This window comes from Sus scrofa, chromosome X, assembly GCF_000003025.6.
Source record: "Sus scrofa isolate TJ Tabasco breed Duroc chromosome X, Sscrofa11.1, whole genome shotgun sequence".
Taxonomy (NCBI): domain Eukaryota; kingdom Metazoa; phylum Chordata; class Mammalia; order Artiodactyla; family Suidae; genus Sus; species Sus scrofa.
The window spans coordinates 111006146-111025063 of NC_010461.5; the positions used below are offsets into that span (position 1 = coordinate 111006146).

General features: G+C 45.9%; 1 protein-coding gene across 15 annotated transcripts in view; it reads left to right on the forward strand.

The window, feature by feature from the left end:
* INTS6L (integrator complex subunit 6 like) overlaps positions 5715–18918 on the forward strand; it is a 61080-nt gene continuing 47876 nt past the window's right edge. For 4 of the 15 annotated variants that reach the window (XM_013991006.2, XM_013991009.2, XM_021080866.1 and 1 more), the window contains exon 1: positions 6237–6443. In XM_013991006.2, the coding sequence (XP_013846460.1) occupies positions 6249–6443 (195 nt within the window). In that variant the 5' untranslated portion in view covers positions 6237–6248. Of the gene's footprint in view, positions 6444–18918 lie in introns of all 15 variants that reach the window. The other 11 variants (XM_021080864.1, XM_021080869.1, XM_021080863.1 and 8 more) reach the window with 7 other exon arrangements.

Consider the following 18918-nt stretch of genomic DNA (forward strand, 5'->3'; position numbering starts at 1 on the left):
CTCTCACCAGGCTGCTTCCTGCATTTCTTGCAAGCCATCAGGAAACCTTCCCTGTGTGGCCCCCAGACCTCTCTGCCCCCGGGCCAATATACCTTCTTTCCTGTGCTCCCGTAGCACTTGGTATAACATTGCATCCACACTTTTGGTTATTATTTTCCCCACGAGAGTGGAATCAATAAGGGTGTGGACTACATCTAGTCTTGCTTTTATTTAAAGCTTACACAGAGCTTGCTCTGTGCTAAGCACTTCTATAAACTCTGTAAATATTAACTCATTTGATCCTCATAGCAATCCTATGGGGTATTATTGCTATTCCCATTATACAGAGGATGAAGCTGAGGCAGACAGAGGTTACAAAGCTAGTACATAGCAGAGTTGGGATTTGAACCCCCAAATCCAAGATCTTAACTGCAATAATATGCCCTGCCCCCTGTTCACCAATATATTCTCATTGCCTGTCGCATAGAAGGTCCACCCAAGGAATATCTGAATAAAAAAGAATGACTAAATGATGAGTTTCCATTGGGGCTCAGTAGAAACAAACCTGACAAGTACCCATGAGGATGCAGGTTCAGTCCCTGGCCTTGCTCTGTGGGTTAAGGATCGTCGTTGCTGTGAGCTGTGGGGTAGGTCACAGACTTGGCTCGGATCCCGCATTGCTGTGGCTGTGGTGTAGGCTAGTGGCTACAGCTTGGATTCGACCCCTAGCCTGGAAACTTCCAGATGCCGAGGGTACGGCCCTAAAAAGACCAAAACAAACAAACAAACAAACAAAGAACGGCTAAATGAATAAAGAGGGTGGAAATAAAAAAAAGTCCTGGAGTTCCCATCGTGGCTCAATGGTTAAGGAATCCGACTAGGAACCATGAGGTTGTGGGTTCGATCCCTGGCCTTGCTCAGTGGGTTAAGGATGCGGCATTGCCGTGAGCTGTGGTGTAGGTCGCAGATGCGGCTGGGATCCTGCCTTGCTGTGGCTGTGGTGTAGGCCGGCGGCTACAGCTCCGATTAGACCCCTAGCCTGGGAACCTCCATATGCTGCAGAAGCGGCCCTTGAAATGGCAAAAAAAAAGAAAGAAAAAAAAAATCCTTCGCGGGAGCAGTGGGAGGAAAAGCAGTAGCCACAGACGGAGAGAGATTAAGTTTAGGAGGCAGAGAAGTTGAAAGCAGATAGTCCACGGGGTAAGAAAGACGCCAGAAGTGGCAGGTGATGAAAGGCAAGGTGGCGGGGCAGGGGGAGCTCAGAAAGGCAAGTGACAAATAGCTCTGCAGTTGACAAAGGAAAATATAGAACAGACCACTGGATTTGGCCAGGAGCTGGCCCCTGGGATCTCAGAGCGGTTTGCACAGAGCGCTTGGGAGCAGAACTGATTGAGGGGGCTTGAGCAGGGAGCGGGCGGTGGGGACACAGCAGCGGTACTGCACTCCCCTCGGAACCAGGAGCGGCGAATTCGGGAGAGGGTTGTGTTCAGGTTCAGTAAGGTCTTTTCGTCAAGATGGGGTGATTAGGGCCTGCTTAAAGGCAAGAGGTAGCCCACGTTCGGCGAGTGAGAAGTCAAACCAGCCCTCACCAAAACAGTCTGCTGTATGCTGGTGACCACGCCAGGCCGGCCACACGCAACGTAAACACGGGCACAGTAGGCTAACTTCTGTCGCAAAGGGAATGGGAACGGAGGCCAAGGGAGCCGTGCGTGGGAGGAACGCCTTCCTGAGAGATTGCTGGTAATCTCGGACCTGAGGTAGAAAGTTCTGGAAGGGGGGAGGACGGTGCAGGATTAAAGTGAATTGGTTGAGAGGCTACAGTATGTCAGAGAAGAGCACATAAAGTGTAGAGACATGGAGAGAAGAAACTATTTTCGAAAGCTTAGGAGTTTCAGGAGTTCCCGTCAGGGCTCAGTGGTTAACGAATCCGACTAGAAACCATGGGGTTGCGGGTTCAATCCCTGGTCTTGCTCAGTGGGTTAGGGATCCGGCATTGCCGTGAGCTGGGGTGTAGGTCACAGATGTGGCTGGGATCCCGAGTTGCTGTGGCCCTGACCTAGGCCGGCAGCTACAGCTCCGATTGGACCCCTAGCCTGGGAACCTCCATATGCCACAGGTGCAGCCCTAGAAATGGCAAAAAGACAAAAAGACAAAAAAAAAAAAAAAAAAAGTTTAGGAGTCTCAGAGTTCCCTGGTGGCCCAGTGGTTAAGGACTCAGCATTGTCACTACTGCGGCTTGGGTTCGATCCCTGGCCTGGGAACTTCTGCATGCTGCGGGCATGGCAAAACAAACCAACAAACAAGGAGTTCCCATCGTGGCTCAGTGCTAACGAACTTGACTAGTATCCATGAGGGTGTGGGTTCGATCCCTGGCCTCCCTCAGTGGGTTAAGGATTTGGCTGTTGTGTAGGTCACAGATGCAGCTCCAGTGTGACCCCTAGCCTGGGAATTTCCATATGCTGTGGGTGCAGGCCTAAAAAGCAAGCAAACAAACAAACAAACAAAAAGAATTACCTGCCCTGTTAGGAAAAAATACATTAAAAAGGCATTCGCATTTGAGGGAAATGCATCCCAAGGGCCTGCGTGTCCTCAACCTCTGGAGCACGGGGTGACAGATCATTTGCCCTTGCCTAGTATTTTCTCGGTAACTCTTTCAATAGTATTCACCTTGGGATATTTTTTCTTTTGGAAAATTTGTAATTTGCATTTAGAATACTTTGTAATTTGTACTTTGTACTTTTTAACAAAGCTCCTTTTCTGATTGTAAAAGTAAGGCACACCCACTGTGGAAAAGTTACGGGAAAAGTATAAAGAAGATTTTTAAATGTCTTAAATACTGCCTGTGAACTGGGGCCTATCTCAGTCCATATGCATATTTATGATATATAATATACATAATATATAAATATATATTTATGTTTATAATTACAAATCTTGATTGTTTATTTATATAAATAAATATATGTTTGTTTCTATATATTGAAGTATGTAAGGACTGTGATATGTCCCCGTTCACATATGTGTGTGTGTGTGTGCAAAGCTCCTGACAGGAAATCTTGTATTGCTTCACCAAAGATAGTCTAAGCAAGCAGTCAACCCCATGCATGGGATCTGCTGGGCTGATAATTCTATATTATGATTGGGAGCTGATGTCGACAAAAACTGTGCAGGAGGCCAAGTTTGTTTCCGGCACGCCCACCTAATGCTCGGCAGAATTCTTAGATGGCCCCGTGATCTCTGCTGCGTGGTGTTGCCTCCTCCTGTGTAATCTCTCCCGGAGCGTGGTGAGATCTGCGACTTGCTTCTAGTCAATAGGATATGGTAAGGTGACGGATGGCAAGCTCGTGATTAAATGATGTTATAGATGGCTCCATCTTCACAGACTGGAGGGAGTGGTTCCCCTGCTGGCCCTGAAGAAGCCAACGGCCTACTGTGAACAGCCTACAGTGGGAGGCCTCCCCCAGCAGATGGCCACAAGGAGATGAATTCTGGGAGCATCCATTCAGGATTCAGGATTCAGCTTCATCTTGGAAGCCGATTCTTTTTCAGATGAAAACACAGCCTGTCTTTTGTGTTGTTGTTGTTTAATGGTTTCCTTTGCTGTGCAAAAGCTTCTAAGTTTGATTAGGTCCCATCGGTTTATTTTTATTTGTATTTCTATTGCCTTGGGAGACTGACCTAAGAATAAAATAATGCCATTTGCAGCAACATGGAAGGAACTAGAGATTCTCATACTAAGGTCAGAAAGGGAAAGACAAATGCCATATGATATCATTTATATCTGGAATCTAATATATGGCACAAATGAACCTATCTACAGAAAAGAAACAAACTCATGGACATGGAGAACAGACTTGTGGTTGCCAAGGGGGAGGAGGAGGGAGTGGGATGGACTGGGGATCTGGGGTTAGTAGATGCAACTTGCATTTGGATGGAGAAGCAATGAGGTCCTGCTGCAGAGCACAGGGAACGACATCCAATCGCTTGTGATGGAGCATAATGGAAAATATTATGAGAAAAGTGTATGCATATGTATAATTGGGTCACTTTGCTGTCCAGCAGAAATTGACAGAACATTGTAAATCAACTATAATTAAAAAAAAAAAAAAAAAACCCAGAGCTTGGCTGACACCTTGATGGCAGTCTTGGGGGACTGAGCAGAGAATCGAGCTAACCATGCCCGGACCCCTGACTCACGGCAACTGTGAGGTAACCAATGTGTATGTTGCTCTAATGGCTGGATTTGTGGTAACTGGTTACACAGCAGGAGAAAAGGAACACACTGGCCATCGCCGGTCCTGTGCTTTTAGCCGCCTAGCCCTTGCTGGCATTGCCCTTCTCTCATAGTATTTGTATCAGAATGGAAATGGGGGCTTAGAGTGTCTTCTTCATCCATTTATTCCTACCAGACGGGCCTGCTTTGGGCCAGGCACATGTCCACCTCTGGCTGAATTTCGGTTCACATCATTCCTTTCAATCCAGAACCCCTCCCTTCCTGCTTAGTGCCTCATCCAGGAACCCTCCTGAACGTCTCGATCTTTGGTCCAGTGCTTGCACTGCATTTTTTATTTGCATCACTTGTTTGTCCCGGATTCAAATATTGCTGTATGGCCTCTTCTGAAATCTTATTTTTACAGAAATGTTATTGAATTTATATATTATATATTATATTACAGGGAACACATCAAGTGAAGTTGTGAACTCATTCAGGATTCCACATTGTGTATAACATACTGCTAGGAATACACAGGTCTTTCTTTTTTATTTATGGCCTGGCCCACGGCATGTGGAAGTTTGGAGCCAGAGATTGAACCTGTGCCGCAACAGTAACCAGAGCTACAGCAGTGACAACGCTGGATCCTCAACCTGTTGAGCCACCAGGGAGCTCCCACGCCCTTATTTAAAGTTGATGTTACTTGAAGCAGTCAGCCAAGCGGGGTGGGCCACTTATTGAGCCTCTCCCTAGAGCCAGATCTGAGAACATCCCTCAGTGTTGGCCTCGTCTCGCTGAGCTGCACTTTCCCTTACTGAAAATTGAATATAATGGCATCTATCACAATTATTTCAAAGACTAAATGAGAGTAAGGTGGGTGGCTGACACTTCATAGGTGCTTAATAAATGAGTCGAATCAGAATCCAGTGCGACAAACCTTCCATGTGTAAAGACCGTGCAGACCAATTATTGCAGGCAGGCCAATACTTCAAAGTGCTCAATGAAACCGAAGAAGTATGTGCACACAAAAGGCCAGTTTAGGTAACCGTGTCTAAGTTTTCGTTTCCTTTCTAAGTAGATATATGTGGAATGCAGGGCCAGAAACCGACTTAGAAATACTGACCGCGAGTGGAGTGGGATATGAAGGAACGCGAGTAGAAGTTTGCTGCTTCTCGAAAGCACGGGCAGGATTGATCGATTGCAGTTACCAAAGCGTTTTCTGGGCTGCCTGTCCAAGCCTCGGTTTCTGTACTTCTGCACAACTGTTGCTCAAATTCACTCTTCCTTTCGAATTATCGTCTTTGAAGAAGAGCAAGAGAAAAATCCATTCAAACCACCCTAAGTGTCCTAACAGCTTCCAAGTCCTTTAAAGGAGGGTCCTTAACATTTCCCCTTACCCCCTGCCTGGGTTCAAACTTCAACTCCCAGGGTTCGCCCAAACCCCTCCCCTTGCCCTGTCATCTAATGAATATGCAAATACCACATAATTGGCAGCCAATGGCGTGGGTTCTGGTCACATGGTACCCGTGGTAGGTGAGCGGACAGAAGTTGTGTGTCGGTGAACAGAGACAGCTCTCAGTCTGGGGCGAGCGCTTCAGTGAGCGTGGATGCTTGGGCAGTAGTCCCTGCGGCGGCGGCGGCGGCAGCGGCGGCGGCAGCAGTAGTGGTGGCAGAAGAGAGGAAGGGGGAGGGCCCCGAGGGCTACACACGCTCACACTTTCAAGTTCCCCCGGAGGGAGAGGAGGTGGGGCTGCAGAAAAGAGGAGGCCAGGAGCAGTTCCATCCGTCCCGTCCCGTCTCCCCCTCTTCCTCTTGCTCCCTGCACCCTGGCTCTGCAAGAGTTGAGGGTTCGGGTGGCAGTACGCGGCAGTGAGGGCAAGAGGGCCAGGAGAGTGGGGAGCGGAGCCAGGGGTGCGGGGGAAGATGCCCATCCTGCTGTTCCTCATAGACACGTCCGCCTCTATGAACCAGCGCACTGACCTGGGCACCTCCTATTTGGACATTGCCAAAGGCGCTGTGGAGTTATTCTTGAAGGTAAAGGGAGGGGAGGGGAGCGATGGAGAGAGTTCCCGAGGGATGGGGGGGGGTGGATTTAGATGCTTCTGTAACGTTGCTATCGCCCCCTCCTCCCTCCTTCCCTTCGCGGCCCCCTCCGTCATCCCTCGTCCCGCAGCTGCGCGCCCGGGACCCGGCCAGCCGCGGAGACAGGTACATGCTGGTCACCTACGACGAACCCCCGTACTGCATCAAGGTAAAGGGGCCATCCAGGGGGTGGGCCGGGCGGGAAGCGGGAGCTGGTCGGCCTGACCAGCCGAGCCCTCCTGCCCCCGCCCGAGGCGGTCCTGCGTCGCCCGGCGGGGCGGGCGGGGCGGAGTGGGGGCGAGGGCGGGAGGAGTGGTGCCTCCGCGGCTTCGGAGGAGCCGCGGCGCCGGGGGTCGGGGAGGAGGGCGGGGGAAGGGCGGTCCCGGGCAGAAAGCGCCGGGGAGCCCGGCCGGTGGCGGCGACGGGCGCAGCCGCCTCGGAAGATGGCGGACATTTTGCTTTTGTATGAGCCGGAGAGGGAGACCGAGGGCGCTGCTGAGATGGAAAGGAGGGAGGGGAGGGAGGAGAGGGGAAGGAGGGCCCGGAGGGAGGCTGCGGGCGGGCCCGCCCCTTCGGGGCGCACGGAGAGCGGCGGCAGCCGAGGGGCCGGGCGGAGCCGGCGACTCCGCCCCGAGGTGCGGCGGACTCCGCGCGCGGGTTTTCCTGGAGTCCCGGCTCCTCCCCCGCCCCCCTCCGGCCCTCCCGCCCTCCGCCGCGGCTCCTCCCCCGCTGGAGCCCAGGCTCCTCCCCTGCCCCTCCCCTCCCGCCCTCCGCCGCGGCTCCTCCCCCGGCCCCTCCTCCCCCCTCCCGCCCTCCGCCGCGGCTCCTCCCCCCTCCTTCCTCCCGCTCCCCTCCCCTTCCTGCTGAGAGCGTGGCAGAGCCGGCCGCCGGCCTTCAGAGATTAGACTCCTGCTTTTGCGCTTCTGTGGTCGCTAACCCACCCCACCCAATGGAAAATCCGTCCGCGGAGCCAGCCTCCCAACCCCCGACCGGGAGAAACTCTTTTCACTTCTCCTCCAGAATGAGTCCGGTTAAGCCCGGCTCTGTTACCTTAGCTACTGTTAGTGTCTCATTGGCGATTCCACCCGAGCCGCGACGGGGCGGGGCGGGGAGATGCCGAGTCGCAACCCACCGGGACAGAGCTTTTTAGGGACCTGGCCTACCTATTTACATCAGACATTGGGTTTGTGTTAGTCACCTAGGGATTTGTCCAGGGAAAAGAAAGGAAGGAAGGGAAGGACTTGGCTGCGTGCTAGTAAAAGAGTCAGATTCGATGACTTGATCTGCAGGGGTCTGACCTACAAGAGGGAAGTAGGGGGGACTTCATCTCTGTGGGGTAGTTAATTTACGTTCCTAATGGCGAGGAGATAAAGGACTGCTTTGCTTGCAGTAGCCCCATAAAGCAGAACTCAGACTATTAAATCAACCTGCACAAGTGTCCTGCTTGCATATTGAAATTTTAAAAATATATTACCATAATCCGCGACGTCTTTTGCTAGATGCCGTCCTTCAGAATGATCTTAATAGTGCCGCGGAGGCGCTGGAAGTGTTGTAATCCGTTTTAGCCGAGTGAAGTGCTTAAAATAATGGAACCTACCAAACTGAATAGTTGGCTAAAGAGAGCGTTCCTTCAGAAGTAAAACCAAAGAGAGGCTTTACTTTTGTAACTCGTAGCTTCAGTTAACAGTTTGATTAGTAGGTTCCCCTTAAAACCGTTCTGGTTTCTCTGGTTTGTTTTCAGTTTTTGATTTATCTAGTTAGAAAAAAAAATGGAGCAAGGAGACATCTTTAAGAATGCCATAAGCTTTTTAAACATGTCAGTTTCCTACAGGGTGTGACCATTTTTTTTTTTCCCACATAGAAAAGCAGATGTTTGTCCATCCTAAGTCTGAAAGTCTACACCCTTTGAGGACTAAGACAGATAAGAACCCACCGTTTGTAGTGTGGCCATTTGAAATCCTCTTTAGTTTGAAGTAGTAAAAAGAATATACTACAAAGCAGCGTGCTTTGTTTTTTTTCTTTAAAGGAATAAATTATTTAACATTTTCCTGAATGCTAAGACTAGTCGTTGAAAAACGACTTTTGATCTATAAAACTTTCATGGAAATATTTACAGCCATCTAATCATTGCAGCTTTCTACCTAGCATTGTCATCGTAGTGTACACACTACTTTCAGTTCTGCCTTTTCCACCTATTTTGTTCTATGAATTATTCCGTGTTGCCACATAGTCCTCATACTTAAAATTTTTAGTGGCCGTGCAGCTTATCCATGGTATTTTTTGAGGCTCCAGATAGTTCTGTGAAGAGAGGGGAAAAGTTGGATTTTGTTTTTAGTGGAAATTTTATCTGGTAGCTCTTTTTATCTAGCCATCTTGTATACCACATTTTTTCCTAAAGTAAAAAACATTCCTCCAAGTTGAGTTTGATCTTTTTTTTTCCCCTTATGCAGCACAGGTATGGGAAGATACTTTGTATCATACTTTTGATTAAAATCATTAGTTATCTTCTTATTTGCTCTTTGTGCTTTTCCAAAGTCATTCAGGTTTTTTCATTTTAATCTTACATGCTAACTACCTGTGTCAGGAAATGGTTCCCAATCTTAATGATATTCGTGTCATTTTGCTCTCTGTACCCGAATTGCTAATGATATGCCATATTTTCGTAGCATTTTCTTTCTCTTGCGCCTCTCTCAGTCCCTTCCTCCTGCCCACCCCAACCCTCCCCTCAGCATGTGGTAACTATTTGTTCTTTTGCGTTTAGGAGCTAGCCATTTTGGAAGGTCTGAAATTTTAGAACATCTGGTGAATTTTTCTTAAAATTTAGTCTAATCTTTCACTTGCTAATAGCTGGGAGCCATAAATGTCTGTTTTCTGTCACACTGATTATCAAATAGGTCTTTATTTGATTGTCAGCAGGCGTCTTAGTTCCTACTTAAAACTGCATTCTTCACTAGGAGCCTGAGGTCCTTTCAGCAAAGTGATGTTAGATAGGGTTTTATTTGTAACTTACTCCTCTGCAGAATAACATGAAGTGCATTTTTCAGTTCTCTACGGTTAGAGGGCCATTGTTTATCTCTTCTCAAAGTAACTGCTTACTTATTTCTCAGGGTCTTGGTTATATCCGACTCTAAACGCTGCAAAACCAAAATTTTTTTTCTCCCTAGTAGACGATTCAGTTCTATTGGTGTTGTAACAGGCTCGAGCTGTGCATTTGGTTGGGAGGTTTTTTTTTTTTTTTTTTTTTTTTTTTTTTTTTTTTTTTTTTTTTTCCTAATAGGCGTGGAACAATTCCCAGTATATCCACTTACAAGCTCGGACAATAAATCTTGTTGTGAAAAGTTACGGGGACTGGAATTTTTCACTCAAGTGTACTGTGGAGTATGTGAATACAGTATTTAACCCAGGACTTAGTAGCTTCTTGCTGCATACCCCTTAGGACATGGCTCTGTGCGCTTTTAAAATTAGTCATACCTGTTATTTGCAGTCAGCTTGACATGGATGGAATTAAGTTTGATTTTGGGGAACCATATACAAAGCATACAAAAATGCAAGTATTTTGTGCTACATATGTTTCAAGTGTGGCTCTGAAGACAGGTTTTATACATAGTGTCACAAGTGTTAACACTACATTTATACAATGGTATCTTTAGTGTACACAGCTAGGAGAAGCTGTTAAATATTTTAAAATTTCCAGTGTATCCTTATGAGACTAATACATGGTTTTTTGTGGGTTTTTTTTTTTTTGGTATAATAGTTCTTAGTAGTTTTGGCCGAGGTTCTGCTGTCTTGTGTGTTTTGTTTTGCTATGAGTCATAATTTCCTTTTATTCAGTGAATAGCAGAGGTAAGCTTGTCACTACTACTAACTTTGAGCAAGTTAAGGGCACCAAGAAGAAAGTGAGCCACGAGGCTGGATATATAATAAGATTCACAATAGTTTGATGTTTGAAGCTACTTTCTTAAAATTATTTCTTTTTTATTGAAGGAAAACTTTTGAAGAAAAACATAAAAATTCATTTTCCCACAAAAATTTTTTCTGGGAAAAATTCATTTCCCCAAAAATAGCCAAAACACATGTGTAAATTGTGGCCTTTTTAAAAAAAAAAATAAATAGGAAGGGGTGTTTCAAAGAAATATCCCAAGTCTGTAATTGGAAACAGAGAGCATTTGAAAAAGTGAAAATTTCCCTTGAGAGTTACTTTTTTTTTTTTTGCTTTTTATGGCCACTCCCACGGCATATGGAGGTTCCCAGGCTAGGGGTCAAATCAGAGCTATAGCTGCCGGCCTACACCACAGCCACAGCAATGCTGGATCCTCAACCCACTGATCGAGGCCAGGGATCGAACCCGAAACCTCATGGTTCCTAGTCAGATTCATTTCGGCTGAGCCACGATGGGAGTTCCAAGAGTTGCTTTTTCACATCCTGCAGTCATCCTTGCTTACTGCTGTCGGCCTGCTTTTGTCCACATGTGTCAGCAAAAGGCAGCATTTTGGCTTACCGATTTAGGAAGCAAACCTATGGTTTTTTTTAAATGATCTGTATCTCAAACATTTATTGGTGTTTTAACTAAGGCTTTTTTCATATGTCCAAGAGTATATTTTATGTGCCTTATTTGGAAAATAAGTGACTTCTAGGGGAGCCTTTCATTGTGGTTGGAAGAAGGGAAAGTGCTTCCGGGGGGAAACAGTAGCAACGTGGCCTGTGACAACAGCCTGAGGCAAAGGACATGGCATTGAAAACGCAAAACGCCACAAACATGGTGCATCAGCCTTTATGATTAATTGTTTCCCCCCTGAACTTTCTTGTTTTTCACCTTCCTCGCTGGCCATTTGAAGCATGTGATCGATGATAGTTAACTGGAAATTTTAAAAAGGAAAAGAAATCATCAGCAAAATGAAAAAGGCAACCTGCTGAATGGGAGAAAATCTTTGCAAATTTTATCTGATAAGGGTTAATATCCAAAATATAGAAAGAACTCATATAACTCAATAGCAAAACCCCCAAAAAAAATCCGATTAAAAAATGAGCAGAGGATCTGAATAGACATTTTTTCAAAGAAGACATACAGACGGCCAACAGGTACATGAAAAGATGCTCAGCGTCGCTAATCAGCAGGGAAATGCAAATTAAACCACACTGAAATATCCCCTCACACCTGTTAGAATAGCTATTTTTAAAAAAGACAAGAAATAGTAAGTGTCGGTGAGGCCGTGGAGAAAAGCGACCCCTCATGCTCTGTTGGTGGGAATGGAAATTGCTGCAGCCACTATGGAAAACCGTGTGGAGGCTCCTCAAAAAATTAAAGAATAGGACTCACATGTGACATAACAACTCCACTTCTGAGTATTTATCTGAAGAAAATGAAAATGATAACCCTACCTAAGTAACTAATTTTATCTGTAACGATAAACCTACCCCCGTGTTCATTACAACTTGTTTACAATAGCCAAGATATGGAAATAACCTAGGTATCCATTGATGTATAAATGGATAAAGGAAATGTAGTGTATACATACATACAATGGAATATTATACAGCTGTAAAAAGAAGGAAATCTTACTTGTTGTGACGACATGGATGCACCTCAAGGGCATTATGGCAAGTGAAATAGACAGAGAAAGACAAATACCACATGATCTTATGTGTGGACTCTAAAACCAAACCAAATCCAGACAGGCACATATATACCGAGAACAGTTTGGGGGTTGCCAGAGGTGGGGATTGGAGGCTGGGCAAAGTGGACAAAGGTACAAACCTCCAGGTATAAAATAAATAAGTCATGGGATGAAATGTACAGTATGATGACTATAGTTAATAACATGATATTGTATATTTCAAAATTGAAAGAGTAAATGTTTAAAGTTCTCATCATAAGAAAAAAGAAAAAAAATGTTGTGACTGTGTGTGGTAGTGGATGTTAACTAGACTTATTGTGGTGATCGTTTTGCAGTATATACAAATATCAAATCATGATGTTGAACACCTGAAACTAATACAGTGTTATCTCTCAGTTATACATAACATACATGAAAAACAAATGCTTACAGACTTTTATCCAACCGATGGCTTAAATATAGTTTACTGGGAAGAATTTTAGGAATGAGGTCCTTCTTTTTTTTTTTTTTTTTTCCCTTCTTTTTAGGGCCTCACCCGCGGCATAAGGAGGTTCCCAGGCTAGGGGTCAAATCGGAGCTACAGCTGCCGGCCTACAACACAGCCACTGCAATGCGGGATCCGAGCCTCGTCTGCGACCTACACCACAGCTCACGGCAGTGCCGGATCCTTAACTCACTGAGCGAGGCCAGGGATCAAACCTGCATCCTCATGGACACTAGTCGGGTTTGTTACCGCTGAGCCACAGTGGGAACTCCTGGGAATAAGGTCCTTTGATTGCGCTTTTCTTTTATATAAGTAAGAGTGGAAGATGGAGGAATTAGCACTTTAATGAAAGCTTACACAGATAACCCTCCAGTGGTCAAATATACGCCACTATATTTATCTGCACTTTTGTTTGTTTTGCAGTGAATAAAATATTCCTTATTTTTAAAAAAAGGAAAGATTAAATAGTTTGCATCTACCAACCCCAAACTCCCTGTCCATCCCACCCCATCCCCTCCCCCTCGGCAACCTCATGTCTGTTCTCTATGTCTGTGAGTCTGTTTCTGTTTTGTAGATAGGTTCATTTGGTCATATTTTAGATTCCACATATAAGTGATATCAAAGTATTTCTCTTTCTCTTTCTGACTTACTTCACTTAGTAGGATAATCTCTAGTTGCATCCATGTTGCCGCAAATGGCATTATTTTGTTCTTTTTATGGCTGAGTAATATTCCATTGCATATATGTGCCACATCTCCTTAATCCATTCGTCTTTCAGTGGAAATTTAGGTTGTTTTCATGTCTTGGCTACTGTGAATAGTGCTATTACATTTAGAATGGATAAGCAATGAGGTCCTACTGTACAGTTTAGGGAACTAGATCCAATCTCTTGGGACAGGACATGATGGAAGATAGTATGAGAAAAAGAATGTATATATATGTATGCCTGGGTCACTATGCTATATAGCAGAAATGGGCCCAACATTGTAAATCAATTATACTTTAATAAATTACAAACTTTAAAAGAAGAAAGAAAAGGAAAGAGTTATTGAGAGAAGACTGGGTCTCTGGGCAAGGGAGAAACTGCTGTTTTCAGGCCAGGCATCAGCTGGAGGATGCCTGGGCAGTGCTGAGAAGACGATGGGCTCCTGTCTGTTCTGTATCTTAAACCCCTCTTGTGTGCATTCCTTCCTCTTTGCTCTTCCCTTGTTTCAACGTTTATCATTCCTCGCCTGGCCCATTGCTGCAGCACCCACTCACTTGGCCTCCCAACTTTTGGTCTTGCTTTCCACTTCACCCTCATTGTCACTGGACTGGTCTTTTTTTTTTTTTTTTTTTAAATGGCTGTACCCACAGCATATGGAAGTTCCCCGGGCCAGGCATTGAATCCCAGCCGCAGCTGCAAGCTTTAACTCACTGCCCCAGGATGGGGATCAAACTCGTGTCTCCACAGTGAGCCACTGCAGTCAGATTTTTTTTTTTCCCCACTGTACAGCAAGGGGGTCAGGTTATCCTTACATGTATACATTACAATTACATTTTTTCCCCCACCCTTTGTTCTGTTGCAACATGAGTATCTAGACAAAGTTCTCAATGCTACTCAGCAGGATCTCCTTGTAAATCTACTCTTTTTTTTTTTTTTTTGTCTTTTGTCTTTTGTCTTTTCTTTTTGTTGTTGTTGTTGTTGTTATTGTTGCTATTTCTTGGGCCGCTCCCGCGGCATATGGAGGTTCCCAGGCTAGGGGTTGAATCGGAGCTGTAGCCACCGGCCTACGCCAGAGCCGCAGCAACGCGGGATCCGAGCCGTGTCTGCAACCTCCACCACAGCTCACGGCAACGCCGGATCGTCAACCCACTGAGCAAGGGCAGGGATCGAACCTGCAACCTCATGGTTCCTAGTCGGATTCGTTAACCACTGCGCCACGACGGGAACTCCCATAAATCTATTCTAAGTTGCGTCTGATAAGCCCAAGCTCCCGATCCCTCCCACTCCCTCCCCCTCCCATCAGGCAGCCACAAGTCTCTTCTCCAAGTCCATGATTTTCTTTTCTGAGGAGATGTTCATTTGTGCTGGATATTAGATTCCAGTTATAAGTGATATCATATGGTATTTGTCTTTGTCTTTCTGGCTCATTTCACTCCGTATGAGGTTCTCTAGTTCCATCCATGTTGCTGCAAATGGCATTATGTCATTCTTTTTTTATGGCTGAGTAGTATTCCATTGTGTATATATACCACATCTTCCGAATCCAATCATCTGTTGATGGACATTTGGGTTGTTTCCATGTCCTGGCTATTGTGAATAGTGCTGCATGCAGTCAGATTCTTAAGCTACTGCACCACAGCAGGAACTCCTAGATTGATCATTCTTAAGGCCAAATACAAAGTCATTCCCCTACTGAAAAGTCTCCGATGGCTCCCCATTATATTTCAGAATAAAATCCAAACTCCTTAGCCTGGCCTGCCCAACAGTGGCTCTCCACTGTCTTCTCTGGACTTCGGGCTCCAGCCACAATAAGTACTTAGCCATCTTCTCTAAACTCATCACGCCTCTTGCTTCTGTGCCATTGCGTATGATGTTCCCTCTGCCTGGGACACACTGGTTGGCCTGACGTGCCTCAGCCCTTCATTTTACATTGGCAAAAGCCATCCTGTCCCTCTGCCCAGCCCTACTGCAAACAGTGTCACAACTCCCACTCTGAGCCCTTAACACTCTGTCCAGAACTTAACTCTGGCAATTAGTACATCATATGGTGATTAGCAGGTTCATCTAGGTCTCCCTAATGTGAGGTCTTTGGGGACTCATGTTTGCACCCCCACCCCGCACCTAAAGGAGTGCCTGGATTTTAGTAGGTGCTCAATAAATAGAAGATTTCAAGCAGTATGTAAGTGTGAAACTCTCCAGCCCCCCTCCCCCATTTCCACCACTTTCCCCAGCAAGCAATCACTTTAACAATTTGATGTGTTTAATGTTTGTTACAGTGGGTGTTTTCACGTAGGTTCAGGTTTATAATGTGGTAGAATTGTATTTTTACAAGGCTAATATATATGTGTCCCTCCTTTTTTGTTTATTGAATTATAACTGATATATAGTGAAATATATCCGTCTTAACGACTTGATGTATTTTTATTTATTTTTTTTGTCCTTTGTCTTTTTTTGTTGTTGTTGTTGTTGTTGCTATTTCTTGGGCCGCTCCCGCGGCATATGGAGGTTCCCAGGCTAGGGGTCGAATCGGAGCTGTAGCCACCGGCCTACGCCAGAGCCACAGCAACGCGGGATCCGAGCCGCGTCTGCAACCTACACCACAGCTCACGGCAACGCCGGATCCTTAACCCACTGAGCAAGGGCAGGGACCGAACCCGCAACCTCATGGTTCCTAGTCGGATTCGTTAACCACTGCGCCACGACGGGAACTCCCTTGATGTATTTTTAAATATTTACGGCTAAGATACAGAATGTTTCCATTAACCCAGAAAATGCCTCTTGCTTCATCCTCAATCCCTTCATCCCCTGAAGGTAGCTGTTGGTCTGACTTTGATTACCGTTGTAGTGATGTGATAAAAGTGATGCGATGTTTCTGGAAGATCAGTCTGACGTTGTGTCACTACTCCAGCCATCTAGGTTTTCATATATGGTATGTTCATTGAGCACCCTCCCTGGGCCAGACTTTGTTACAGGGGTCTAAGGTGACACAATCAAAGACTTGGCCCAAGGGGAGATTGGAATAGTAACAGATGTGGACCTGGTCATCAAGGGTCTTGAGAATTGGCATTGGGAAAAGGTGACTGGAGCATAAGTAAGATATAGGAGACATCAAGAACAGTGGACTCATGTGTTTTGTTTTTGGTTTTTTTGTCTTTTTAGGGCCGCACCTGCGGCATATGGAAGTTCCCAGGCTAGGGGTCGAATTGGAGCTGCAGCTGCTGGCCTACACCACAGCCACAGCCACAGCCACGCGGGATCCGAGCCTTGTCTGCAACCTACACCACAGCTCATGGCAATGCTGAATCCTTAACCCACCGAACAGGGCCAGGGATTGAACCTAGGCCCTCATGGATTCTCGTCTGGTTTGTTACCACTGAGCCACGATGGGAACTCCAAGAACGGTGTTACCTTAACCAAGCAGCGGATCAGAGGTGAGGGCGGGAGGATGCACAAGACACAGTGATAATTCACTTTATCCAGTCGAGATTGCAGTTCGTTGAGGCTGGATAGCCAAACGGCATTGAAACCCACAAGCCGGAGTTTGCGCATTTCTCCGAGATGAAGAGCCACGAGGTGGAGTTGAGGAGAACTAGGGTGAGGCGTGAAGTCGGTGAGCTTGTTTGGTTCTTAGGCGGAAGCGTGCGTTGACGTGGGCTGGGGACAGGGCGGAGTGCGCTGCGGGGAGCTCTCGAAGTGTAGTTGAAGCTGCCAGGCTTTGCATTCGTGCTGACCATTTGATGGCCTTTGACCTCGAGGTTGGGGTGGAGGAAGGAGGCATGGCAGAAGGGCAGGGCACGCATGAGGGAAGGACAAATAGTGTCCTTTTCCAGTTGGTCTGTGCTTCCCGACGCTAAGTAGAGCTGCTCCGAAGACAGAGGGCTGTTTCACTGAGCGCTCCGCCGCCGCCGCCGCTGCCGCCGCCGCAGCTGTTCCGCGTCTCAGGGAGAAACCTGCTTCCCAGGGAGGGCAGAATGGGGGACCCGCTGCTCTGTGGGGGAGGGAGGGGGCGGGGATGAAGAAGGGAACCAACTGGTTTAATTTAAATACTTAAATGAAAAACTGTTTGTAAGCAGGTCTTCGGCTCCCTTTTACAGGGAGTGTGGATGAGAGATGCAGGCGGTCCCTTTGTGTGCCTATTGGAAGCTTGGAACACATGATCTCCTGGATACAATGTTCTAAATGGTGATTAGGTTCCCAGACCTTCCTCCCCAGGAAAGCCTATTTAACCCTTAATGTCACTTAGCCACAGAACTATTGTTTGCTATTGTTTCTACCGGGAAATGGATTTGGGTTTCCAAGGTGATTTGTGAAAAGCACATCCTTTCCCCGCTTCTTCCTCCAACTCCAGGTGGACGAGTGGTCCCAGAGAGGGGTGGGGACACTGGGAGAGCTCCAGCCGAGAGGGTGAAGGGCTGAGGTGGCAGTGAGGGTGGGCAGGCTCTCCAAACCAGTCATTCATACGGTAGATTGGCTGTATTTGCACCTCAGTACAGCAGCCACTGGCCACGTGTGGTTACTGAACCCTTGAATCGGTGGCTAGTTTGCATCCATAAGTGTCAATGAAATGCGGGAGTTTGAAGATTTCATACCAAAACTATATGAAATATCTCATTAACGACTTTCATATTGTGTACAAGTTTAAAGAACATGGTTGGTATATTTTTTTAAATTAAATATATTGTGAATCTCACTTGCTTCTATTTTTTTTACCGTGGCTACTGGAGCATGCACAATGATGTCTGTGGCTTGCACTGTATTTCTATTAGACGGCAATGCTGGTCTGCGTTTTTCCTTAAGATGTTTATGATGTTCATATCCTAGAATTTGTTTCTGAAGGTGGATCCTCTCTCTCAGCGTTCTGTTCAAAATGAATGTCGCCATAATGGAGTCATTTGTGCCTGAAAGGTTATCGTACAGTTCAGAGTTGATGGGTTGATAACCCTTGGCCCTAGGGCAAAAATATGAAAGCATCCCATTCTTGTTTGTGTTGAAAGCCAGTTTGGTTGCTTAGACTTTTGGATGCAGTTGGTGATACAACTGGTTGGGTTAGAAGGTTTTTTTCCTGGGCTCAGTGCTATATATTATATAAATATATAGTTATATATATACATAGTTATATAATATATATATATATATGAGAACACCTAATGTACCTATAGTCATTCAGAATTCTGTTTGTAGTATATGCTCATCAGTGGCACAAAGTGTTCCAGGCTTTTAGTGTTATTAGAAATATTAAAAAAAAAAAGAAATATGTAGCATATCCCTTATTAGATTTACGTAGCTACTTGGCCCAAGAATTCCCAGGAACTGTATTCTCATCAAGAAAAGTAGGATAAAGGATAAATTCTTTAGCTTGGCATAGTGGAAAACCTAAGAAACAAAGAGGGGTTTGTATCGCTGCTCTTATCCGAGGCTTTCTTGAGGTTCCCTGGCAAAGCCCTCATCTTCTATCATGGGAAGTCATCAGCAGCGCTAAAAGGAGGGGGAGGTCCAAGCGGAGCCATGGGAGGGCTCCCATGATGATTGCTTTCTCGAAGCTCAGTCTCCCAAGGAGGGTTACAGGAATGACAATGTTATTTTTTGTTACTGTCATGGCTTCCACTGAAGGAATAAGTGCCAATGTCTAATTCTGGGCCTGGGCGAGTGTGCAGATAGACTGATGCGTAGCATGTATACAATGTGGAACCATTTTATTGCCCCAGGTTGGGATCCTCTGAAACCTATCTTGTAGGCAAAAGTGTTATCTGGCTTTTACAGATAAGATTCAACTTATACCTACTTCTTTGTAATAATGAGCAATAATATAATAGCCTTCTAATAATAGCAGCTGACATTT